Source organism: Monocercomonoides exilis (genome assembly GCF_001643675.1).
Source record: "Monocercomonoides exilis strain PA203 chromosome Unknown scaffold2-2631571, whole genome shotgun sequence".
NCBI lineage: Eukaryota > Preaxostyla > Oxymonadida > Polymastigidae > Monocercomonoides > Monocercomonoides exilis.
In genome coordinates, this window is record NW_027150547.1 from 1021818 (window position 1) to 1045916 (window position 24099).

General features: G+C 37.1%; 7 protein-coding genes across 7 annotated transcripts; 2 read left to right on the top strand and 5 right to left on the bottom strand.

Moving 5' to 3' along the window:
• Window positions 1-34: 34 nt before the first annotated feature.
• Window positions 35-11994, top strand: MONOS_10921 (putative proteasome activator subunit 4; the record flags this gene model as incomplete). Its single annotated transcript, XM_067863409.1, has 5 exons — window positions 35-81; window positions 155-378; window positions 447-2680; window positions 2932-3057; window positions 3214-11994. 5 exons carry the CDS (start codon window positions 35-37, stop codon window positions 11992-11994), a joined length of 11412 nt encoding a protein of 3803 aa, XP_067735740.1.
• Window positions 11995-12255: 261 nt separating this feature from the next.
• MONOS_10920 (putative methionyl-tRNA synthetase) lies at window positions 12256-14614 on the bottom strand. Its single transcript, XM_067863408.1, has 3 exons — window positions 14572-14614; window positions 13213-14470; window positions 12256-13139 (listed from the first exon to the last, which is right to left on the bottom strand). The coding sequence occupies exons 1-3, from the start codon at window positions 14576-14578 to the stop codon at window positions 12377-12379; spliced, it is 2028 nt and encodes a 675-aa protein (XP_067735741.1). The 5' UTR covers window positions 14579-14614; the 3' UTR covers window positions 12256-12376.
• Window positions 14615-16058: 1444 nt separating this feature from the next.
• Window positions 16059-16448, bottom strand: MONOS_10919 (uncharacterized protein; the record flags this gene model as incomplete). Its single annotated transcript, XM_067863406.1, has 3 exons — window positions 16059-16214; window positions 16272-16322; window positions 16368-16448. 3 exons carry the CDS (start codon window positions 16446-16448, stop codon window positions 16059-16061), a joined length of 288 nt encoding a protein of 95 aa, XP_067735742.1.
• Window positions 16449-17041: 593 nt separating this feature from the next.
• Window positions 17042-18561, top strand: MONOS_18530 (uncharacterized protein). Its single transcript, XM_067871558.1, has one exon. The coding sequence runs from the start codon at window positions 17078-17080 to the stop codon at window positions 17765-17767; it is 690 nt and encodes a 229-aa protein (XP_067735743.1). The 5' UTR covers window positions 17042-17077; the 3' UTR covers window positions 17768-18561.
• A 417-nt stretch (window positions 18562-18978) lies between these two features.
• MONOS_10918 (putative cathepsin B11 cysteine protease) lies at window positions 18979-20707 on the bottom strand (the record flags this gene model as incomplete). The annotated part of the gene is made up of 11 exons (XM_067863405.1): window positions 18979-19051; window positions 19133-19162; window positions 19250-19297; window positions 19484-19607; window positions 19763-19842; window positions 19904-20009; window positions 20069-20107; window positions 20168-20219; window positions 20293-20436; window positions 20492-20538; window positions 20701-20707. The coding sequence occupies 11 exons, from the start codon at window positions 20705-20707 to the stop codon at window positions 18979-18981; spliced, it is 750 nt and encodes a 249-aa protein (XP_067735744.1).
• Window positions 20708-21758: 1051 nt separating this feature from the next.
• On the bottom strand, window positions 21759-22163 carry MONOS_16919 (uncharacterized protein; the record flags this gene model as incomplete). Its single annotated transcript, XM_067869791.1, has 2 exons — window positions 21759-21984; window positions 22102-22163. The coding sequence occupies 2 exons, from the start codon at window positions 22161-22163 to the stop codon at window positions 21759-21761; spliced, it is 288 nt and encodes a 95-aa protein (XP_067735745.1).
• A 1311-nt stretch (window positions 22164-23474) lies between these two features.
• On the bottom strand, window positions 23475-24065 carry MONOS_10917 (uncharacterized protein; the record flags this gene model as incomplete). The annotated part of the gene is made up of 1 exon (XM_067863404.1): window positions 23475-24065. The coding sequence occupies one exon, from the start codon at window positions 24063-24065 to the stop codon at window positions 23475-23477; it is 591 nt and encodes a 196-aa protein (XP_067735746.1).
• Window positions 24066-24099: the final 34 nt, after the last annotated feature.

The following is a 24099-nucleotide window of genomic DNA, read 5'->3' on the forward strand; positions in this document are numbered from 1 at the left end:
TTTTGTGAAGTTTGACAGTGCGACTCTTTTGAAGATGTATAAAGCAATCTCAAACTTGGGTAACACTCAATCAGACGATTCGTATGTTATTTAAAAGAATATGAACAATTTTCAGAAGTCATTTTCATTTTAATTGTTTTGTTAATTTTCATAGAAAAATCAACGAATTGAAAATGCAGATATTCAATTATTTATATTGTAATTTTCATCCTTCGTCTGGAAGCAAAATTTTGTCTCATCTAAGAGCTGAATGCTTTGGTATCAATTTTGACACCAAAAAGTTCTTTACCAAACTGTACACATTTTTCCCAAAAGTGACGCAAGAAGTTCTTTCAACAAAGCTCGTTGGGGAGCTATTAAAATATTTTGAGATTTCAGGTAGGAAACATTTTTAAGTCTGCAAAACAAAATAAAAATAAAAAAAAAATATTTATTTAAATTTACAGGTACTGAAGGAAAATTGGCAGGAACTTTGTTTTTTGGACGATGCTCGCAATGGGGAAAAATTTTGTGGACAAAAGAGCAGCTTGAACGAGTATTCCGTCCATTTTGGAAAGCTTGGATTGAACATTTGCTTGCATCCTCCTCAGACAATAGCGGCGGAGCAGATTTTGACTGCTCTGATGATTTTCGTGACCTTGAAAGCGGTTCTGATGCCCTCATCACTGAAGAAGCATATGCCATTTTTATAGTCGATCTATTTGGAAAAGGCATAAACGAGACACTGAAAAACATACAAAAAGAACAATGTGTAGGAAACAGTAACAAATGCATCAGAGAAGCTAACAAGCTGGATAACGAATTACTTGTCGAGAAAAGTTCAAGTGACATTCGAGATTCTACCATTTCTCCTGCAACACAGAAGATTCATTTCACCAACTGTCCATCGACTTCCACAAGCAACTCGCAAAGCAGCACAACGTTAACAGCTCAGCAGCAGGAAATCAACCATGTTATGAATTCTGTGGCAGCGGAGCAGCTTCTGATGATTACGAATGGCATTCAGACAGCCTGCGACCCCCAAACGTCGTCTGATGTGAACGAGCCCGCGACGCTGTTTGTGGTTTGGTTTTTGAGAACATTGTGCTTGCGAGTCGAAAGCAGCTACAACGCCCGCACTTTGGAGCCGCCGTTCCACCAGCTGCTTGGAGAGCCAATGGACCGGGTTGTCGGGCTTGTTCTTCCGCCGCTGTGGAAGCTGTCGTTCTCGCAGGAGCACGCAATTGTCAAGTCGACACGCACAGGCTGGCTGTTTGCGAGCGAGCTGTGTCCAGGCGCAGTGGTGGACTTTTTGTGGGAAAAGGACATTTTGTCGTTCACGTCCTCGGTCACAGAGGAGCAGTCGAGCTGTTCGATGAGCATCTGCCTCGGCGTGTTTTCTTCAATTCTCGTGAGTCTGAGAAGGATTGAAAGAGAAGAAAGAGAAAGAAACGAGGAGATGAAAGAAAACAACAAAGTATTAAATTATGAACAAAGCAACGGAAACGTGGAAATGGCAGAAAATGAAGTAAACCAAAGAAAATCCGAAATTAACAATGATTTCAGCTTCTCTTCTCACAAAAAAAGCACTTCGACAAATTCAGGCTCTTCTTCTAGTGAAAGTTCTCTCTCGACAATTCAGAAGGCCATTTTGCTGCTTCAGAACATTCTGGACACGGCTGTCGAGATGTTAGACATGAACAACCAGAGTGCTGCAAAGTATGCCTTCAAAATAATCAATTCATTTCTCAGGAGATGCCCAATCATCGACGCGAATGCAATAAAAGTCGAAGCTGCTGATTATAATAAGCTCTTAAAGTCCTGCGACTCTTCTTCAGAAACTGACACCGATTTGCATTTGCAATTCCCTGCAAAGCAGTCAAAAGCAGACAATCCTGCAGATGTTCCTTTTTCAGGTCAAACAAAAGCTTCTTTGGAATCCACCTCACACCACACAAACACATCACACTATCCAATTCACAAAAGCTCACTTCAAAGTTCTTCTTCATACTTGCCCTTTTCCCAGTCGACGTATTCTGCTCTGCTGAAATTCACTTCATTTCTGCCAGATTGGGCCACTCGGCTTCTCACCCGCGTTCTGTCTCTCACTCACACCGTTCAGCCGTTTGAGACACACATCTCATTCCAAATGTCGTCTCTTGTGTCCACCACACTCACTTTGCTCTTTTCGCAGGTGAGTTTTCCCGTTCAGTCAATGCAGCACTCAAATATGACAGAAGGAAGTGATTCTGTGTCGTCTTCAATGCGAATACAGGCACTTTCGTCACAGAAGGCACTGCTGGATGGGATGTTTGAGCAAGTTGTGGAGCATCTCTCACAAAACATAGCCACGATGGATGTTGTTGTAGCTGGCGATGTGGCGAATGCGCTGTGCTTTGGTGTGGGAGTGGAGAAAGTGCTCGAGAAAGTCATTTTCAGAGTCTGGAGGCGCAAAGGATGGTGGCCGATTTGGAAAGACGAGGCAGAGAAAGAGAAAGAGAAAGAGAATAAAAATAAGAAAGAGAATAAGAAAGTGGAAGGAAATGTCGAAGGCGAAAAGAAAAGTGAAGCGAAATCACGGAAATTTGAAATGAGCGTGTTCAAGTTACGCCCAGTTTCAGACATACGACATGAAATAATTGAAGATTTGAATTCACAGGGAGTCAATCTATTTTCAAAGCAAGTTTCTTTGCTATCTTCGGTTTGCCAATTGATATCTTTATGTAAATTATGTTGAATGTGAATGAGATTTTTCAAAAATAAAGCAAATGAATGAGAATTATTAGATTTCCACCCCCTTTTTTGATTTGATATTTTTGCTCTTTTTTTTATCTTTTAGCATATTTTTATTTGTCATTATCATTGATTTCTTTAAAAAAATGCTTTTATATGATGATTTTGATTCTTTTTCTTTTCTTCGAATATTTTTTCATCAAAATTTTATTCACAAAGATTTTATATATGAGCGGCCGTGCAATAATCCCTTATGTCTCTCCTCTTGTCACACTTTCACTCGCCTTTGCTGAAGTTTCTGTTGAAGACGAGGTCTCTAAAGCAGGAATCGAACTTCTAGCACATGTCTGCCAATCTGTTTATTTATTGTGGTTAAAAATGATTTTTCTGTTTCTGTTTCTATTTCTTTCTCATTTCTTATGAAATTTTTTATTTTATTCTCACGTTATATATATAAATTTATAATTTCTTTCTATCAAATAAAAAAAATTCGATTAATAGGTGTTGCGCACTCTTCTCACATGCTATCCGATTGAAGCGCGTAGTCATCCAATCAGCTGCTTTTCGGATCCTTCGTTTTTGGCATCTCATCCGCTTTTCTGGAATGTCAGGTTTTACAATTCTGACAAAGGAAAGAAGCCATTTTTCACTCCTTCCTTTTATTCGGGTATAGACAACACTTTTGGCGAGATGGACGAATTTGAAGAAGAAGAATCTCAAACCAATTCAACATCAAATTCATTTTCCTCAACTTCACAATCTTCATCAACCACAAAGCAACACACACAATCGTTCTTTTATGATGACAGCCGCTATTCTAACAAGTTGATCACAAAGTTTCGACAGAAGCCGAGTTTCAAAACAAGCAGTGTTTGGCACATTCCGCAGCCAGACGAAATCGAAGGCGGAGCTTTTGTGCTGCGGCAGACAATATCGATGCTGCTTGACGAAATGAAAGGCATTGTCAAAGAAGACAGTCTGTTTATTTCCACTTCAAAGATTTGCGTGAAGAAAAAAACAAAAATAAACAAAAAAGCTAAAATGGAAGAGAATAATGAAGAGCTCGAGTTGGATGAGATTGAGATTGAAGAAGGTTTAAGCAAAGAGGCAGATGAAAATGAAAGCGAAGATTCTTTCGATTGGAATGAAGAAGCAGACCAGGACGAAGACGGAAATCGATCAAGCAAAAGCGAGCTTGACGACTTGGACGATATGGATTTGGATTCAGAGACAAAAGAAGCACCGAAAGAGGCAATGAAGTTGTCAAATTCAAATTCAGAAGCAAAAGATGAAGAAGGCAAAGAAAGCAAATCGGACGAACCATCTTCCCAACAACAACAGCAGTCTTCTGCCTCAGTCTATCGCTCCCTCCGCATCCAGGTCAGAGCGAAACTTATGAAAACTATCAGTTTCTTGTATCTTGTCATTGCAGAAGCGATGCCGCTGCTTCAGCCGTTCACCTCCACAGATCTTACACCGTCTTTACAGCGCTTTGCAATAAGCAGAGGTTTAGCTTCTTTAAAGCCACCTACGAGTAAAACAAGATATTCTCCATCTTTTGTTCCTGGGCCAAAAGACGTCACTCCATCACTTTCGCCTGTTTTGATGTCGGATTCAAGTTCTCCGACATATGAACTGGCTGCTTCACCAGCTATAGGCAGCTTGGAATATACATCCGATTCAGCTTATTCTCCAAGCATGTCTAACGTCAATGGAGTTGTTGAGGCTGTTGCTGAAAACAACTTGGAATCGTATTTTGAATCTGAGGAAGCGATCGAGCTGAACATCGATCTTGATGGAGGCACCAGCCTTGGGAATCAGACGGAAGAAGATGAGGCACAAGATGAAGCGGAGGCGATTGATACGATCGTCGCAGACAACGAAGAACAAGATGCAAATGCAGGCTTGATTGATCCGTTGGATGAAGAGACAGCGATGCAAATAATGGAACGAGTGTTGACAGTTGAGATTGGTGAGAATGAAAATGGAAACGCAATATTTGACCCAGTGCAAGGGAAGTTTGATTATCCTATTCCGTTACCTTTGAAAAGCGAGTGTAAACCAATGCACAAAGAAAGAAAATTCCAGGAAACTGTTATGCGAACAATGAATACCACCGATGGAGGAGCGGCAGATATTGAAAACGGGATTATAATGGATAAGTATCCAAGAAAAAAGACAAGGAAAGAAACAGCTTATTGGTTCAAAAACAAATACGACGATGAAGAAACAAGTGACTCTCAAGACGATGAGATTAACAACACTTCTGCATCTTCTTCAGAAACAACAGAAACATCAAGCACAGAGGAAGATAAATCGACAAACACTTTCCAGATAATTCCAGTGACATTTTCAGTCCCCACGTTGGAGCACATATTTGAAATAACACATCTCCTTGCACATTTTCTGATGAAATACACTCCTGATGAAACAGATGCCATTATGATTGTTTTTAGTCTTATGCGTTCGCTTCTGGCATTTCCGGACTTGTCCACAATGGATCGATTTGCGCTTCTCAACTTATCCAACATGGATTCCACTAGAATCCTTACGGAAGCTGGCTCTTCACGAATTTTTGCAATTGCCGATGAAAACAAAGATTCTGTTAAAAGATGGGAATTTCAGATGTCACAAATGCATAACTTTAAAGTTGGTACAAAAAAAGAAAAGAAGAGTTTTCCTCAATCTGGTTCCTCTCCCAATCTTGTTTCATCATTTGCTCAAAATAACAACGATGGAGAATTAACATTTTCTTATCCTTTTCATTCATCTCATATTCTTCCAGTCATGCAGATCATTCTTCAAGATCTTCTAGAATTGTTTGTCCGCACGTCAGTTTCATTTGGGCGTGTTGCTGCTCTCACCACGCTCAACAAATCTCAGCTGAAAATCATTCTTTCACAGGGAATGAAGATGTTTGTAGATGGAGTGACAGATGAGAAAGAGCTCCAGCGTCTATTGCTAATCCTGTCACACAAACAATTTCAGGGATTTTACATGTCGATGCCATGGCTTTTGAGGGCATATCTTTCGCATGTGACTGACACTTTCAAATGCAAAGACGAACGCATTCGCCAGCTGGCTCTTCGTGTGTTTCCGAGAGATTTGACTCGCTTTTGCACAAATCAGTTTACTATCAACTATCCTCCTGCTTATGCAATCTTTGATGAGGAGTACGAAGTCTTTAGAAACAGACAGAAGTGGCTTATCACTGAAGCAAATGAAAGATGCGATTTAAATAAAAATGATTCAAAAGGCGATCAACATTCAAGTCAAAGAGAATCAAGCTGCTCGCAAGAAAAGAGAAATAATGATGAATATTCAGACGCTTTTGAAGAAGACTCATTAGACTCTCTGGACGAGATATTGCAGCCTCACAATCTTCTTATTCCATACGAAACAATTTCGCAAAAAGAGATTGCTGCTGTCCGCAACAGTTCAAAAGCAAAATTGAGGAAAACGTTAATTCTTCGAGCGCTTCACATTTTGAGTATCACCCGTCTGTCAGAAGATGCATATGCTCTTCTCACTCGGACAGAATGCCCCCTGCAGCTCGTATGCCTTCTTCTTCGAGTTCTCTACTTCTGCAGCTGCTCCTTGCTTCTGACTGAGCCACAGCTTCGTGCGCTCCTCCCAATTATTTTGAGCAAGAGAAAAGAAGAGTCCACATTGGCATTAGAGATCATCGGCAATCAACTGAAAATGCGTCTCAACATTGAAGAATCATTCGTCAAGCTAGACACAGATACTTGGGAGAGGACTCATATCAAGATGTTTGATTTAGCTCCAATGCCACGAAATCACGAAGAAGCACAAAACCTGGTTAATTTGAATATATTGCTAAAAGGAGTGTATGCATGGCCACACTCCGTTGGGGTAGTTCCATTAACATTGTGGAGGTCAAGCAAGAGTTACGAGAAAAACAAAGAATATTTGAAGCAATGGACTAAGAAGTGGATGGGGAGCAAGAGAAAGTTTGAGTCTCCGCAAAATCTGATCCCATTGCTTCACAACATTTGGAGTGCTTCAAATGAAACTCAACTCGCAAGTGAATATGAAGCAAAGATGAAAGTGGACAAAAAGGAGAGCGAGGTATTTTGCTGCAAAGATCAAAGGGAAATAACGAAAGCAGATGGAAATAATGAAATTGAAGCAGGAAGATTACCATTTTCTGAAGCAAAGAAGGAGGATGATAATGAAGGATCATTGGACGATAAGAATTGCATATCTTCCAGGCTGCATTCACTTTCTACGGATGTTTCTGATTTTTTTATTCCATATCAAAACGAATTTGATGAATTGCTGTCTTTATTGGAGATTGATAAAGTTGTTTCAGTGGTTTTTGAAGCAATAAAGAAAAAGTGCTTGTGCAGAGATCCATGTTCACCAACTGCTTTCCCTCAATCTGCATCTCCATTGAGCTTTAATAGCAATACAGAAAAACTGACTGCTCAAAAATCACCTTCTAATTCGTTGTGTGAATCTTTTGATCACTCAGAGAACAATTCATTGAAATCAACAACTCCATTAACAAAATCAAAAAATCTCAATACACAAAATATTCAAAGTGCAGAAACAGCAGATTCACCATTAACTTGCATTTTTGAATCATCTTCACCTGCATCAACAAATTTGCCTTTGACTGGCTATAACTCTTTTTCAGATAACTCTCGTGGATTGTCATTCTCGCACTCTCCTCCTCTTCCCAAAACTTTAGAAGACCATTCTTTGTTCTTGCAACTTCTACTAAATTTGATTGAAAGAACCTCATACAATTATTGCGTTGAAAAGCATAAAAATTTGCGAGAAATCATTTTTTATTGTGCAAAAAAGGAAGTCAGAAAAAGAACAAATTTGCTCAAAAAAGGAAGCTCGATAAATGAAGTGATGGATATTGCAAATAACGATAAGGTTGATCACATCAATCTTTCAAACATGGAATATGAACATGAGAAAACGGAGAATCACTCAGATGAAGATAATTACACTCATAGAGATAGGAAAAATTCGATTTCTGAGGAAGAAGCAAAAATACGATTTCTTCGAAACGAAGAAATTAGATATATCAATTTTGCAATCTTTGACCCATACTTCCGTTTCTTTCAAAGAGACTTTGAAACATATATTTTCACTTACAATTCGCAATTAACTGGACGTCTCGTTAAGCTTTCGTTAAGCGAGCAAACGTCCTTGTCAAAACTTGCTCAATCAGCATCCTCACCCACAATTGCACAGATGGAGCAACAGTCCAGTGAATCTCTTCGGAAGCTGCAAAACTGTGAAAGTCTAATAAATTCGAATTCAAATGCTTCTGATTATTCTTCACTTTTATCTGCACTTACAACACAATCACTCTGCAACCGCGAGAATAACCGCAACTTAACAGCAGCAACTTTACTTCATTTCTTTTCTCTTAAGTCGAATAGTTCTCAGTTTATATTTATTCTCACATATGTGGCTTCTGCTCATTCGAAAGAAGACGCAATTTTGAAATACTTTGCACAGAACTTTATATGCTTTTGCTTGTCGTTGTGTGGGTACGCATTCTTTCAGATCTGGCTGCCTTACCTGGACGACATTATTTCAGAGGAGAAAATCAGCCAGTCGGAAAATGCGGCATTGTTCTCAATGTTTGTCACAATTTTGCTTCGAAGCGGACCATTGTGCAACTTCGACGAGTGGATGAAGATGAGAGATGCGATGAAACCGCTCATTGTCCAAGCAACGTATGGAATGGGGTCGAATTTTGGGTATTTGCTTCGGGCATTTGAGAAAGGGCGCTCAACTGGAGATATTCGCTTTACAGCATGGCTGACAGAGCTGTTTATTGCTCCAATTATTTACGTCCCAAAGATGACAATCACAATGAAGACACAGGTTAGTGCTTTGGCGATGGAAAAAAGATACCAACAAGTTCTGAAAAACAAATATGACAAGCAAAGCGTAGAATCAAATGAACGAAATAGCAGTCAAACACAGCTATCTCCATCGAATAAAATACTTTGCAAGCCAACTTCAACACCTTTTTATCAGCAAAAACAGTCAACATTGGAAATTGCTTCACAAACAAATGAAAACAATATTTTGTTTGATTCATTTGATAATCCTCCACAAAGCATTGTTGAAGCAAATTGGTTTGATCACCGTCCATATGATTCACAATTGACACCAGCGAAAACACCTCTTCGGATTGATTCAGCTTCATTCCTGCCAATCACCGAATATCCATATAACCACATTCAGAATCTTATTAAACTTTGGAATTCAATAAAGATATCTCATAAAGCCGAAGCAATCAAAACGGAAGTAGAAAAGGAGAACGATGAAGAGTCCGATCAAAGTTCTTTCAAAACTCTTCTTGAGGTTGCCGAGCGAAATGCAGATGAACCAACAAAAATTAATGCACGGCCTTCATCATCATCATCATCATTAGAGATTGAGCCGGCAATCAAAGACAGAGTCATTCATTCTTTGGAATCCGATGATGAGACACTGTTTGGCTTATCGCCATCACTGGAGCAGAAGCTGATGAGAGCATGCCGTGTTCTTCTGAAAATGTTCAGCACAACTGGAATGGTCCATTCAGCAATTCCAACAATGCTTACTCGCTTGGACAATCAAATCCGCTTCGTGCTGTCAAATTCAGCAGTAATTGTGTCTCAATTAATTCAAACAACACAAGCACCGCTGAGGCGTTCTACAAAATCATGGATTGATTCAAATTGTAGCAGGGCCAGGAGCAATTGTCATTTGAATTTAACAAGAGTTCTCGAAAAGTCAATCACCTCGAATGAACCTTTTGATAATGAAAACAACAGTATTACTGTAAATTCAACAAAAGAAGAAAATGACGAAATCCACAGGCCACAAAAATCTGAATCATTAGAATCAATTTGCTCAGTTCCTTTATTTATGGACAAGGCATTTGAAATGCGAATAGATCAAATGAACCGCAATGTATTTTGGGCATGTTTTCATGTTGATTGCATCAGGTCTTCGAATATTTCTCATTTATCTTCATCACCCTCTTCTTCTTCTTCTAATAATAATAATGACTACGTATCAATGCAACTGTGCTCATTGATTACAAATTCCCCGAGATCTCCATCTCCTTCTCTTCCTGCTCTTAACGAAGTATTACCTTGGATTCAGAAAACTACTGTTGGAGATGTAAGAACGATGATAAATTTGGAAGGTTGTGGACCATTGCACGATGATGAATCAGATATTGGGCAACCTGTGAATGATAGCATAGAAAAAGAAAAGACCAATTTAATAGGAAATACAACAACATCAACTGAGAAGCACATTAATTACCCGACTTCTGATTCTGAAACGATTAATCCTGGAACGACTGTTATTGTTGATCCTCTGTTTAATGAATCAGCTCGAATAGTTGCATCAAAAGAGAACTTTTATGTGGATGATGGATCAGCAGAACTTATCTTTGGCTGGATATTTGAAATGATGAAGAGGCTAAAAGAAAACTACATAGATGCTATTTGCGAAGAAGAAGTGATGAAAACAATGGCAGGCGAGGAACTTATTGAAAAAACGCAGCAGGCACATTCAAAGCCGAAGACAAGCAAAAATGGCAAAAAAACAAAAGAATTGGATTCTTTGTTGATTACCTCATTAAACGCACAGAATCCAGAAACTGATACACCTCTTTTCGATGATGAGAAGATACCTTCTTTGGATCAATTTTTACCTGAAACATCTTTCAGGAATGATTATGTTGAGCAATTGAAACAGATATTGCTTTCTTCTACAGAGCCATTAACACTTCCCGAACCACTTACAGCAAATACAAACAATTCAGCTTCCGTGGAACTGCCACTTTTAGATGAAAAAGTGGTTGCTCTTTCATCAGAAGAATCTGACATTTCATCACTATCCCCTTCAGTTAGCGTGCAGATACAAACTTTTTCTGCAGGAAATGCTTCTGTTGATTCAGCGACTCATCAATCAACAACCCCAGTTTCAACGGTTAAACACAAATCGTATGTTGCTGAGGTTCTGTCAAATGCTCAATCACACTTCGAGACAAACCTTCATTCGCAAACATTTGGAGTGGCAAAAGATGCGCGCTTGCTGCAAATGAATCATTTTCTCGAGTCAGTTAATATTATCATCTCAAATCTACTCCTCAGAACGCAAACATATCGCAACGTACGATATCTGATGCCTCTTCTGAGAAGCGTTGCGTGGACGTGTGAAATCGACGATAGCGAACTCAATAGATATGGCAGAGAAATAATAACTTATATTTGCATTGTTTCACACAGGAAGCAAGATGTGCAAAATGTGCTGTTTGACATTGTCACTGCTGTAGAAGAAGAGGCATGGAATTGGCAAAAGGAAAAGGAAGCAGGAAAAATGAAAGCCAAAAATAAGCTTTTTGGAATGTTCAACCAGAACGCTTCTGAAGTTGCGACCGACAAACAAAGCGTTAGTCAATTGCCTGATGAGAAGGGTTTCCATTCAGTTTCTCCTCCTCCTTTTGATCAGGATTCTCTTTCAAAACATTCCCGATCTGTTTCACCTGCTCTTTCGCATTTTGCTTCTCCTTCTGCTTCTGCTTTGTCCTCGTTTGTTGGAATAGATGAATTTGATGAATTGAGAAATCATTTAATTTCTTATACTCTTCCTTCTTCATTCCAACTTGCTTATTTGCATGCTTTGCCTTGGAAATCTGCATCTGCCTTGTTGCTTTTTGTTTCTTCCTTTTTCTCTTCCAATTTTTATTTCGATCTTGTTGCCCCTGTGACAATTATCTGTTCAGCGATGCTCACACACAGAAGGATTGAGGTACGGAGCAGTACACAATCATATTTTATCTTTTTGTTCAGCGGATTTGCAACCAACGAGCAGCTGACAGCGCTTGTGGATTACTTCTACAAGCTAAGCACAGTTGGAGATCAAGAAATTCAGAAGCACAAAATTGCTTGCAAGGAAGCTCGAAGCAATTCACAGAAAAAACCAAAACTTCATCTCGAAGAAAGGACATTGTCAAGAAGACATGGCGGTGTGCTGGGGCTTTCTGCTGCTATCAAAAGCTATCCGTTTGAAATCCCCCCTTTTGCACCTTCAGCGCTGATGCGCCTTGCCAAGCTGACTGGATCGGAAGAGCCAGAGATTGTTCGCAAGGAAGCAAAAGAATGCCTCCAGGACTTCTGTCTCAGCCACCGTGATGCTTGGGTAGATCACAAAAAGCACTTTACAGAAGATGAGCAGGATATTTTGGAAGGATGCGCCTATGGTCATAACTACTTTTCATAGTACTTTTTATTAGTTTAAAATTTTTTAAAATTCATTTGATTTAACTTTGCGAATGCTTTTTTAAACGATTTCAGTTTTGAAAACTAATGTGAAAATTGGGATTATAAATACTTTTCCTATTCGATCATTTTTGATTCAAATGAACAACCGTTCGAGAATTGGAGCGATTGTTTTCTTTTCCTTTCCTTTTTTTTCAATTTTGAAATGTCACTTGGCAATAAAAAGTTTTATGTTTTAACAATATTTTTTATAAAACGAATGTTTTTGCTGTAATGATTTTAACTACTTATATTACACTTATTTGCCAAAAATACACAAATAAATGATTCGAAATGAGCTCAAAAAAAAAAGAATTGAAAAATAAGTTTAATGCGTTTCTTTTTTATTCTTTCTTTTCCTCGGATGCAGCCTTTGCTTCTGCTGCTTCCTTTTCAGCTTGGGCTTTCAACTTTTCCTCCTTTTTCTTTCTTTCCTTTTCTGCTTTTTCAGCATTCTTTTCTTTGCTTTTCTGGATTTGAAGAGCTTTCAAAGCCTGTTTTTTAGCAGTTGCCTCTGCAATTGCTTTCTTCTGGTCGACCATTCCAATCTTCTCAAACAGCTTTGCGTCTGAGAAGTTGATCGGGCGATTGAACTGAATTGCACCAAACTTGCAGAACTCAACATATCGCTGCTCCTTCGGAACATTGAGCCTATCAAGAACATTCGCCGCAGCTGAAGGAATGAACGTGAGCAGCAGTGTGGATGCCACTCTCAGTGCTTCGCTCATCACACACAGAATCGTGTCCAGACGTGGCTTCTTTGTGGCTTTGACTTCATCGCTGTCTGTCGCAACGGGCTTCAGCTTCCAAGGCTCAGTGCGCTGAGCATACCCGTTTGTTGCTGTCAGCACCTCCAGAATGGCCAGCACAGCTGCCTGTGTGTCGACTTCTTGCATGGCTGTGTCGACTTTAGCAGCAGCATTGTTCATGAGCGTGATCAGATTCTGCTCAATCTCACCCAGCTCAACAGGAGCAGGCACAATCAAAGAAGGATTGAGCGTCTTTGAAATGCAGCGGAGAACAAGATTTCCCAGCGAATCAGCTAAATCACTGTTGACCAAAGAGGTCATTGTGTGATCCGAAAAATCGCAATCAATCGAAATATTGCTGAAAGACATTTAAAAAATCAAAAATTTTAGAATTTCAGAAGAGAAAATAGTTTTTGAAAAAAGTTTCAGACCTTTCTTTCATCAAGATGTATCTGAATGCATCGCATGGATACGTTCCTCCGATCTGCTTCAAAGTGTCATCAATGTCAAATGCATTTCCAGCAGATTTTGAAATCTTCATTTTGTTCTTTGTCCACCACCCGTGCACAACAAGTTTGTAATATGGTTCCAGTCCCAATCCAAGCAAGAATGCAGGCCAATAGATTGCATGGAACTTTATGATATCTTTTCCCACAAGATGGATATTTGCTGGCCAAGTGGCAACAGCCTGCTTCGATGGGATTGGAAGTGGTGCAGACGAAGATGAATCACCTTCACTGCTTTGCGAACTTGTTGGGGTTGCTGAAGAAGGACCTGCTGATTTTGAAGGTGCATCAAGCGACTCGGAGTCCTTGGCATATGAAAAGTTATCGGGATATCCACATGCTGTAAGGTAGTTGGTGAGAGCGTCAATCCACACATAGATTGTGTGATCAGGATCGTCTGGAACCGGAATGCCCCACTTCACAGTCTTTCGGGAAACTGACAGGTCGAAGTCCTCGATGTTCTCCGGATGCTTATCCTGCTCTGCTATATCGTTCTTTAGCATCGCTATGATTTCGTCTCGGCGGAAAGCAGGAACTATAAATGAAGGATGCTCCTCAATCCACTTAACCAGAGGAGCCCTAAATGCTGAAAGTCTAAACTTGTAGTTCTCTTCTGAAAGCCATTCAACTGGACGATCTGAATCAATTGTGCGCTTTTCTGTTCGTCCTGTTTTTGGATCAACAACCACATCATGAACGTTAAGTGCTGTTGCAAAAGCTTCATCTGATTTACAATACCAGCCCTCATATTTTCCTTTATAAATGTGCCCTGCTTCTTTAAGTTTTCTCCAGACGTGTTGTACTGCACGAACATGATCATCGTCAGTAGTTCTAATGAAGCGATCAGGCATAATATCAAATTGTTTGTAAAGAGCGCTAAATTCCGCAACCATTTGATCACACCAAGCCTTTGGAGAAATGTGCTTTTCATCTGCTGTTTGCCCAACTTTTTGACCATGTTCATCTGTTCCCGACAAAAAAAAGTTTGGAATTTTTCTAAGATCACACCAACGTTTCATTGAATCAGCAAGCAATGAAGTGTACAAATGCCCAACATGCGGTGCTCCGTTCACATAATAAATGGGTGTGGTAATAAAGAAAGGTTTACAGGGAATTGGCTTAAGTTCATATGATTTTTCTTCGGCTGAAGATTGTTGCGAAGAACTTGGTTTTTCTATTGTTTCTGTAATGGTTGGAAATAAACGGTTTAAAAGTGTTAAAGCGAATGCACATAAAAAATTTCATAATTTATAAGTCTGCAACACATTAAAAAATAGAACAAACCAGACATCACTGAGCACTTCAATAAGAAAGGTTATCAAATGCAATTTATGGGAAGTTGATATTTTGAATAATTGCAGACATTTAAAAACTAATATCACACCGCCTCAAGTCATCTTTTTTTGCTCTTTTCTGTTTAACCATATTTAAAATTTATAATATTTCATAATTGAGATTTTGAGTTGCATTGTGTGCATAAAGTTTTCTGATTTTGTTTATAATGTTTAAGTTGCGTTTTATATCAATATTGAATTTAATTTTCATGGATTCATTTTGTAATTTCAATACAGTCATTGCTTTTTAAAGAAAAACTTGAAATTTTATGAACTTTGTTCAATGAGCCAAAGCACTGATGCAAATTTTTTATCTTATCAACAATTTTGGAGAATTATTGCAACAACCAAAACTCCATCGGAATTCAAGGGTATGTTAAACATAATTAACGCTTTATCTTCAAAATTTTTTGTTAGCTCAACAAGAGTCAAGATCGACAGAAATAGTTGCATTTGAAGAAGAAAAGACACAGTCATCACAAACATTTTCACATCAGAAAAAAAAGACTCGAAAATTACCTGCTGCTGTTCAAGAACGTATGAATGCTCTAAATAAACTTCTGGAACATGTTCAAGCGAAAAAAGAATCTGAACGAGAACAATTAAACGAAAATGAGCAAAATTCTGAAATTGATTCCACTTAGCAAATTGATCAAGAAAGAGAATGGAAAAACGAAGAATTAATTTTTACAAAATCATTTGGATGAAATTTTTTTCAAATAAAATTTTTTTTTGTTTGAGGAAGGCGATTAAAATTGCGGATTGTTTTATCTCTTTCCCTTTATAGGTCTATTTCTTTTGCTTATGTGGTGTATATTTGCAAACAGATAATTTGATCATTTGTGTTTTTAATTTCATAAATTTGGAATATACTTTTTATGCAAATTTAAAAAAATCTAATAGTTAATATTTCAGAAGTTCATAATTGTAAAAATGAACAAATTAGTGCTTTTGAATTAGTTTTCTTTAAAAGATGAAAAACAAAGATGAAAGAAATAATCTGAAATGCTTTTTTTCTTTCATCTGTTTTAAAAAAATCCAGCATTCAAAGTTCCACTCAAAGAACAAATATATCAAAAAAATAATTTCCAGCATTCAAAGACATTGTAACTTCATTTCGCTTCTGCTCATTTGGTACGCTAAATTCATGGGGGAAAAAAATATTAGATTGCTGAAATCAGATATTATATCTCTGTGAAAAAAATCATACGTATTTGCATAAAACCATATTGATATTCTTTATTCACACAAATGTGATTTACCAACAATGCGAGTGAATGAATGCTCATTTTTGCTGTGGGGAATAAACTTTTAGAAAATTGAACAATTTTTGGAAATTATCCAATCGATGAAAATCGAAAGAATTTCTTGATTATATACAGAAGCTGATGTTTCATTTAATATGTAATAAACTCTTTTGTCTCCTTTGTAAAGTCATCAATCGAACAAATATCCATTTCCTCCATCAATGATTTTTGTTGCTTCTTCAACAAGGCATTTAATTTCTTGCTTCATATCATTCAATGGATAGCAAAAAGTCGCTTCTAGCCTCCTCCTTACGGCTCTGAGACTAATTGTGCGGCTTTCAACATCCTTGATAAAAAAATTACGAAATTTTGATTTTTGGTAATTTACTATCGTTAATCATACCTCAATGATTATATCAATAATCTTTTCCAATAATTGTTCACTAGAAGGCTTCTAAATAAGTTTTTAAGTCAACATTTAAAAAGGAAAACAGCAAACTGAAGTAAGAGGAGCTAATGCAGTTTCAGGTTTCCTCAAACGATCAAAAAGAAAATGAGGAATTTGTAATTGTTGAAGCATTTTTTCTGCTCCTCCAAAATCTTTGACGAAAATCAATAGATAAAGTTTAATGTGAATGCTAAAAGTTTTCTATAAAATTTCTTTTCAAGCACACTCTCATCTTGTTCAATTTTCAAGTCATCTTCCTCTCCTTGAAACGAATCCGTTTTTTGTAAGAATTGTTTTTTCTGTGATTCTTTCAAAGAATTCCATATAGTTATAATTCCGCTTGCAATGCGCCTGAGCGGGAATTTTTCTTTACTAAAATGCTTCAAAAGAAGTGGAAACTTTATTTAAAACAAAACAAAGACTGAATATCACAAAAAGGATAACAATATATTAGCATTCACACTTCATTTTTAATACTGATAAGAAAATTTAAATCTGGAACAAGTTGAGATTTAGAATTATCGTAAAGAGTCGAAGAATATGGTGATGAAGTCCGCAGAAAGGATAAAAAATGTCTTTGTTCCATGTGAAATAAAAAGAATTCAATTGAATATATAGAGTTATTTTTTTAATAACAAAAATATCGGTAATTCCTCAAAAAAATGAGTATTTTCAATTATTGAACCATAAAATTAATTTTTCCATAAGAATCCAATTATTATTTCAGATCACAATAAATCATTTGCTTTTTGCGTTTATAAATGTCGCAAGCAGATGTTCCAGATATAACAATACGAGAAATGGCTAGCTTTGTTTCATCACGCTTTATTGGGTATTTTGGAAATGAACTTATCGCAGACTGTCAACTTCACTCAAGGCTACAATCATTTTATGAATTTTTGAGGAATATAACAAGATTCAACTTGATAGAGTTTTTTCATTCAATTTATTTAATAATGTTAATTATAAAGGAAGATTCAATTTCATCTGATGAATCGTCAAAAAGTTCAACTTTGCCTCAGTTTCATGTTGTGAAGACAACAAATATTGGAACAATTTTGCTTATATCAGTAATGTTATCTTTGAAAATGTATCGCGACTATCCTCCACGAAACAGTTATTTTGCGAAAGAACTTTTATTGCCTCTCGAAATTATAAATCAATCTGAAAGTTCATTTTTAAAAAAAATCCAATACAAACTCCATCCTTTACCTAATGGTTTGCTAGGTATGATTCAAGATATTATTTTGATAGGAGAACCAAAGAAATATTCAATGGAACAAGCTATAAGATGTCCAAAAGATTACACAGGATTTCCCTATATTTTGCATATTCCAAGATCATATGAGTTGAAAAATGATTGTTTTGATTTTGGAAAATTTCAACAGCAAGAAAGAGATACCCCATCTCCAGAATTTAAAACAAAATGCGCATCTCCAAAACTTGATTAAAGCAATAAAGTCACATAATTTAATATCTTAATTGTATTGCTACAGTTGTTTAAAAATTTGATCCGAAGCTATTTTAGTACTTATGTGCTTGACATTCTGTTAAGTGGGCTGGGGTTTTTATATTTTTCGTTGTTTTTATGTTTCAACACAGTTATGATTTATTCATTTTTCTGTTAAAGTTATTTCACTTTATTAGTGTGTTTTTGAATTGATTTTTGGTTTATGAGAAATCTTGATTTTTGTTAATAGTATTATTTTGCAATGACTATTAGTTTACGTTGGATTAATGCTTGATAATTTTTGCTTTTTATACTTATTTATATTTTAACGTTTTCATTTTCTAATTTTTTCGTATGAAATTCGAATGCGAATAACATTGTTGCTATTGATATGCTTGAATACATCAAAATGTATTGCATGAATAGTATATTCGAAATTGCATCTCAACGATTTTTCAAGCAAATATTCAATATTATGTTTCATTGTTATTCATCCATTTATTTATTGGAAAAGATTTTTTGATTCTTATTTAAGTTTCAGTTTTTAATCTCTAACATATATTCTCCGTTTTATTATTATTTAATTTGATATGTTAATTTTTTTATTTTTTTTATCTTTTTAAAGTTGTATAGCAAATTGTTTGCAAGAAGAGCTTCACTCATTTTGTTCTTCTTTTAATGATGGTGCTGGAAGAATTATTATAACATATTTTAAATTTCATTTTGATTTTCGTTTCAAAAACTTAAATTCAATATGAATTTTATGCTTTTAAAAAAAAGTTTTTTGTTTTAAAATTCATAATTTCTGTTTTCAACGAAAAATGGAAAACTATAAGCTGTAAATAATTATTAAATTCGAAAGGTAAAAAACATTTGTCTCTCTAACTCCAGAAATACCCTCAAAAGTACAAGTGTTTATAAATCAAAAAGCTTTAAAAAGCTCAAGTTGATTACTCATTAATATCGTACTTATTATTCATTGTGAATTTCGGGGGAAAATCCCGCAAAAAAAAGATGAAATCAGTACAACTGTCTTGTGAATCAAAATTTTTAATAACTCATGTATTAATTCTTCAAACTACATAAAAAAAAAACAAGGAAGAGAATGCAGCCCATTTATATTTTGTTGCACGTTTTCAACAAAATCTCATATTTTGAAGCAGATATGCAAACAGAAATACTCAGATTTCTCAACTTTTGACAAATAACGTCTCAATTAACATTTGGTGGAACAAATGAAATGAATCGCTGCTTTCTAACTTTCTTTCTCTCGAAGAGATTGTTCCTTGATAACCGATTGCACGAATCAAAAAAGAAAAATTCGCTTTCGATTTCGCACTCATTATTTCCAAGCTTTATAAAAAACCTTCCGTTAACACCCCACTTTGCACCCCAGCTAAACGCAAATGCAGAGAAATATCCGTTTCATCACAGCATATAAAAAATTCAAAATCATGATTATTATTAATTAACTCACAGAAACCTGTTTTGAACAATCCAATACTCCGAGCCATCTTTTGTTTTGTTCCAACTAAAATAACAATAACAATAATTATAATTATAAAAAGAAAAAGAAAAGAAAAACAATAGAAAGTTTAAAACATTCATCAACTTTTAGTGCATACAACAAAAATGTCCAAAATTAGTATGAAAAAAACTAATTATTCACTTTCTTAAAAAAAAAATTATTATTTTTCTCTTTCTTTAAACCACAAACCCAACTATTTTCACGGCAGTGTATCCTCTATATTCTCCTTTTTGATGCGTATAAACATTTATGTCATTCGTATCATTGGAGCTAAAGGAGAATGTCAAAAGATCCTCATACACAGCCAATCCCACTTATACATAAAAATTACAATAAAATTGCAATTTATAATTGAGTACATGATAGATTCGTTTGCAAAAATTATTAGCAAACAAAAAGAAACAACGATAAGATATTTTCAAAAAGATTGAAATATTCCTATAAGAAAGGATTTATTTATAATCAAACCCAACAATGATCCATGCTCTATTAATGCTTTTTTCATCTTCATAACAGAAGCTTCAGTTTCAACAAAACTGCATAATCCACTAAAGATAATTGATGTTCATAATAATAAAAAGAAAAAATTATAGCATTTTATTAATATACTTCTCTGGTTTCATAAGCTTTCCATTTCTGCAAAAAATTGAACACTCTCGATCTTTTCCAACATATGGCACGCAAGAATCTTCAGTAATTCCATATTCAGAAATCCCTATATATTGACAAATTTGCAATTATGAAGATATAAAATCAGAAGATTAAAATTACAACATTGAGCAGCTGCAAGAATTGTTCCACCATTGCAACCAGCTTTAAATTTTTATTTTCACAAACAGAATTTTCACAAGAAATTCGAAAAATCAAGCAAACAGTTACATAATAACTTTTTTGGCTCTTCAATACACGTCTTGTCGCAATTCAACTTTTGTCCATATTACAAAAGTTACAATAAAAAAAAATTTTTTTTTATAATTGGGAATAAAAAACAAACAAACTTGATATTGGGCAGATGGGGTAATTGATTGATTAAGATGAATGCAAAGAGAATCAGCATAACATTGACATGCTGCAATTGCCCAACTTGATGCACAATTCCCTTGAACTTGAATTGCATGTAAAGTTTTGCAGTGATCGAAATTCTTTGAATACATCAAAATTTATATCTTAAAAACATCACTATCAACAGCGAAATACCTTCAAAAGATCAAATGTTTCTGGAACTGCAAAATACTCTTTATTAACTAAAAAGTTAATAAAAAATAAAATATTCAAGAAAAAAATATGTTATAATATATATATATATTTACATATAACAATTAAGAAAGTACGATCAAGAAACGTTACACAACATAAAAAATGAGATCTGGCAAATGTGGAAAAAACTAAAATTACAAAATATTCACATTTCATTTTAAATAATTATGGTTAGTTTGAAATTTTCCCGTTTTTTCATAAAACGGGTTAATTACATAAGGAAATTCGTTTTCGTTTGTATTATAAATCAATTTTGTTTATTGGAATTCACAAAAAAATTTAAAGTGAATTTATGAATAAACATTTTCAATATCATCTTTTGTTCATTCTGTGTTCAATTCTTTCACTTTTTCAACATTATGAAAAATTGTACAACGTGATTTCTTTTTTAAGTTTTTTAAAAAAAATCAAATTTGGGGCAAAATTTTTCCGACTGTGAAAAAAACTGAGATGTGTTCCAAACTTTTTCTACAATCATTTCATTATAAATCAACCTAAACTATGCAAATAATTACTGAAAAATTGAAAAATTGAGAAAAATATATGTTAGAGAAGAATGGAACAAAATTCATAAAATAAAATCTATTCCCATTTATCCACATGTTTTGAAAAAGAATATGGGGGGCAGGAATTTTTCATTTCTTCATTTTTCCTGCATCCACAATTGTGTCGAGGAGCTTCCCCACATGAAAGACGCGTACAATATTGTTGCATTACTGTTACTTATTGTTGGCTGCTGTATTGGTGAAGACATTGCAGAAAGGCAATTTCAACAAAAATGGAACGGGGAGATACAGATAGGCAAGATCAACATTGAAAATGGAAAAAGAGATAACAACAATTATTTTGGCATTTATGCAGCAAGAAATGAAAATTCAGTTGGCAATCACCTTTGCAGCATTCAAACAAGTTTGAATATCGTCAACGCCTCCTTGTGTGTGACCCATCTCAACCTCATCCCTCTCACTGGTTGTCCACTCCTCACTGCCCAACACCACTCCGCTGCCTCCATCTGCTCCTCCACTTGCACCATCCACCCACCTTCACTCAACAACAACCACCACCACTGCCCCCTCTTCCTCTCTGCCCATGCCTCCATCGCCCTCACAAACTTCTCCCTCACCATCCCTCAACCAGCCTTCCTCTCCTTCCCCCTCTTCTCCACCCCAAACAATCTCCTCCATAATGCCCACTCCCCAATCCCTGCTTACTTCTCCATCTCCCGCTCCTCTTTCTCCTCCTTCATCTCCCTCGTCCAGCCCTTCCTTTTTTCTCCTTCTTCCCTCTCTTCTCCATCCCCTTCTCCATCTCCATCCCTTTCCCCTTCTCCTTCATCTTCCTCATCCTCATCCTCATCCTCTTCTTTTTCTTCCCCTTCCCCTTCTCGTTCTCCTTCTATTTCCCCTTCCCCTTCCCCTTCCCCTCTCCATATCCTTCACCAATCCCATCCCCACCTCCAAATCCACCTCAATCTCCATCTCTCAAATACCCTCTTCTCCAACATCTCCTCTCCTCAATCCCCTCTATCTCTTCAATCCCTTCCTTCGTACTCACTCAATTCATTAATCTCAACCACCTCAACCACTTCTTCCACTTCCACTTCCACCAACATCAATATCAATACTATCCCCTCCTTCTCTCTTCACTCCTCTCTCTCCATCCACTCATCCATCTTCCTCCACACCCACAACTCCATCGATGGCGCCATTCTCCCCAATCTCAACAGCCCATCCACTTCTCTCTCTGCCTTCAACACCTCTTTCCTTCACCAAACACGCACTTCGCTGAATGCTCCTATTGAACACATTGGAACTGAAACTCAAAGAGCGAAACCTGGAAGACTGACTTCATTCGATTTGGACAGCCATAAATTTGAATGGTGTGAATGGAATGATTCGAATGTTGAATCAAACGGTGGCGCTCTTTATGTTGCATGCACAAATGCAAATCTTACAATCACTTCTTGCCACTTTAACAGTTGCCATTGCACAGGCATTGGCCAAGGTGGAGCTTTGTACTGTGGAAGTTTGTTTAAAATCAATTTTACAAAGTCTAATTTCACATATTGCTCTGCTTTACACGGAGGAGCTGCAGCGATATTGCATCCACGATCAAATTCTGTTTATTCATTTTCGGATAACAGAGTGGAAAGTTGTTCAATAACAAATTGGTGTGGAACTGGTTGGCATTTTAATGTATATGATATGACCTCAAACGGTCAATTTCTTTTATCCAAATGCAAGTACATCGCAAATTCTGGTGGAAATGCAGCTGGTTCTTTAACGTTTCATTATCCTCCAGCCAACAAGCCAAATCAGTTTTCAATCAATGATTGTCAGTTCATAAACAACAAATTAACTTCTTTTGCCAATTACGGCGGAGCTGGAATATACTTTGATGGAACTTACTCTTGGATGAATGGAGTAAAATTCATCACTTTCTGCTTCTTCAATGGCAACACAGCAACAAGTGGCAGAGGGAATGATGTGTTCTTTAACGGAAGCATCATCACACAATCCCCATTCGAGAACTGTGGCTCAACAACCCCAACAAAAAGAGTTTGGAACAGCAACACAGCTGATAATGACGTGTACAATGGCTGGCTCCCCCTCATCGCTCAGAACAAAATCGTTTCTAACAGCGGAACTGATGTCGATGCCTGCGGCAGTACCCAACAAACCTCATGTGCCACTATCGAGTATGCCCTCAATGGCTTCATTTCCCTCCTCCAAAACACCTCCCTCACTCTCCTCAACTCAATATTTGTTCCAACTCAAACACTCACTTTCAGCGCAGTTGACACCAAAATCACCGGAAATGGCACAGATACCACAATTATCTCTTCATATGGAATTCCTCAGCCTTCATCTTCCTCTTCCTCTTCACCAGATCCATCTGCCTCGTCTGCCCTCTTCCAACAGACTCAGGGCTCCCTCACAGTCTCTGCCCTCGCCATCGCACACAACTCCACAAACACAATCACTCCCATCCTCTTCCACCTCTCCGGTAACTCCCCTTCCCTCAACCTCAACACAACCACCATCACAGGAACAACCTCCATAACAATCACAACTCCCCTCTTCTTCCTCACTGCTGGCTCCCTCGCCCTCAACCACACAGCAATCACCAGTCTCACTCTCAACAGCCAAAGCATCTTCCACCTCACCTCCCTCACAGCACCCCTCACCCTCAACTCCTCCAACATCACCGACATCACCTCCACAGCCACTCCCACCAGCTGTGTCCTCTCCTCTGCCACCTCCCCTGCCCTCTCCCTCTCCCTCGCCAACTGCACCATCACCAGTATCAACTCAGAACAGTTGAGCCAACAAACTGCCACAGATGGCGGGTGCATCTCATTCGCCTCATCTGCCCCTGCCAACTCGTTTTCTGTGAGTGACACCACCTTCTCCAGCTGCTGTGTGAGCGAGGATACAAGTTTTGGAGGAAGAGGCGGCGCTCTCATGATCGAGTACAAGGATGATTCGGAAGTGTCAGAATCCTCCTTTTCCATAAACAATATCGTGTTTTCAGCAAATAAGGCCAGT

Coding starts and splice junctions, on each gene's coding strand:
- MONOS_10920 (XM_067863408.1), bottom strand. Junction 13,140..13,212: donor TACATCTTGATGAAAGAAAG/GTCTGAAACTTT, acceptor AATGTCTTTCAG/CAATATTTCGATTGATTGCG.
- MONOS_18530 (XM_067871558.1), top strand. CDS start 17,078: ATGTCGCAAGCAGATGTTCCAGATATAACAATACGAGAAATGGCTAGC.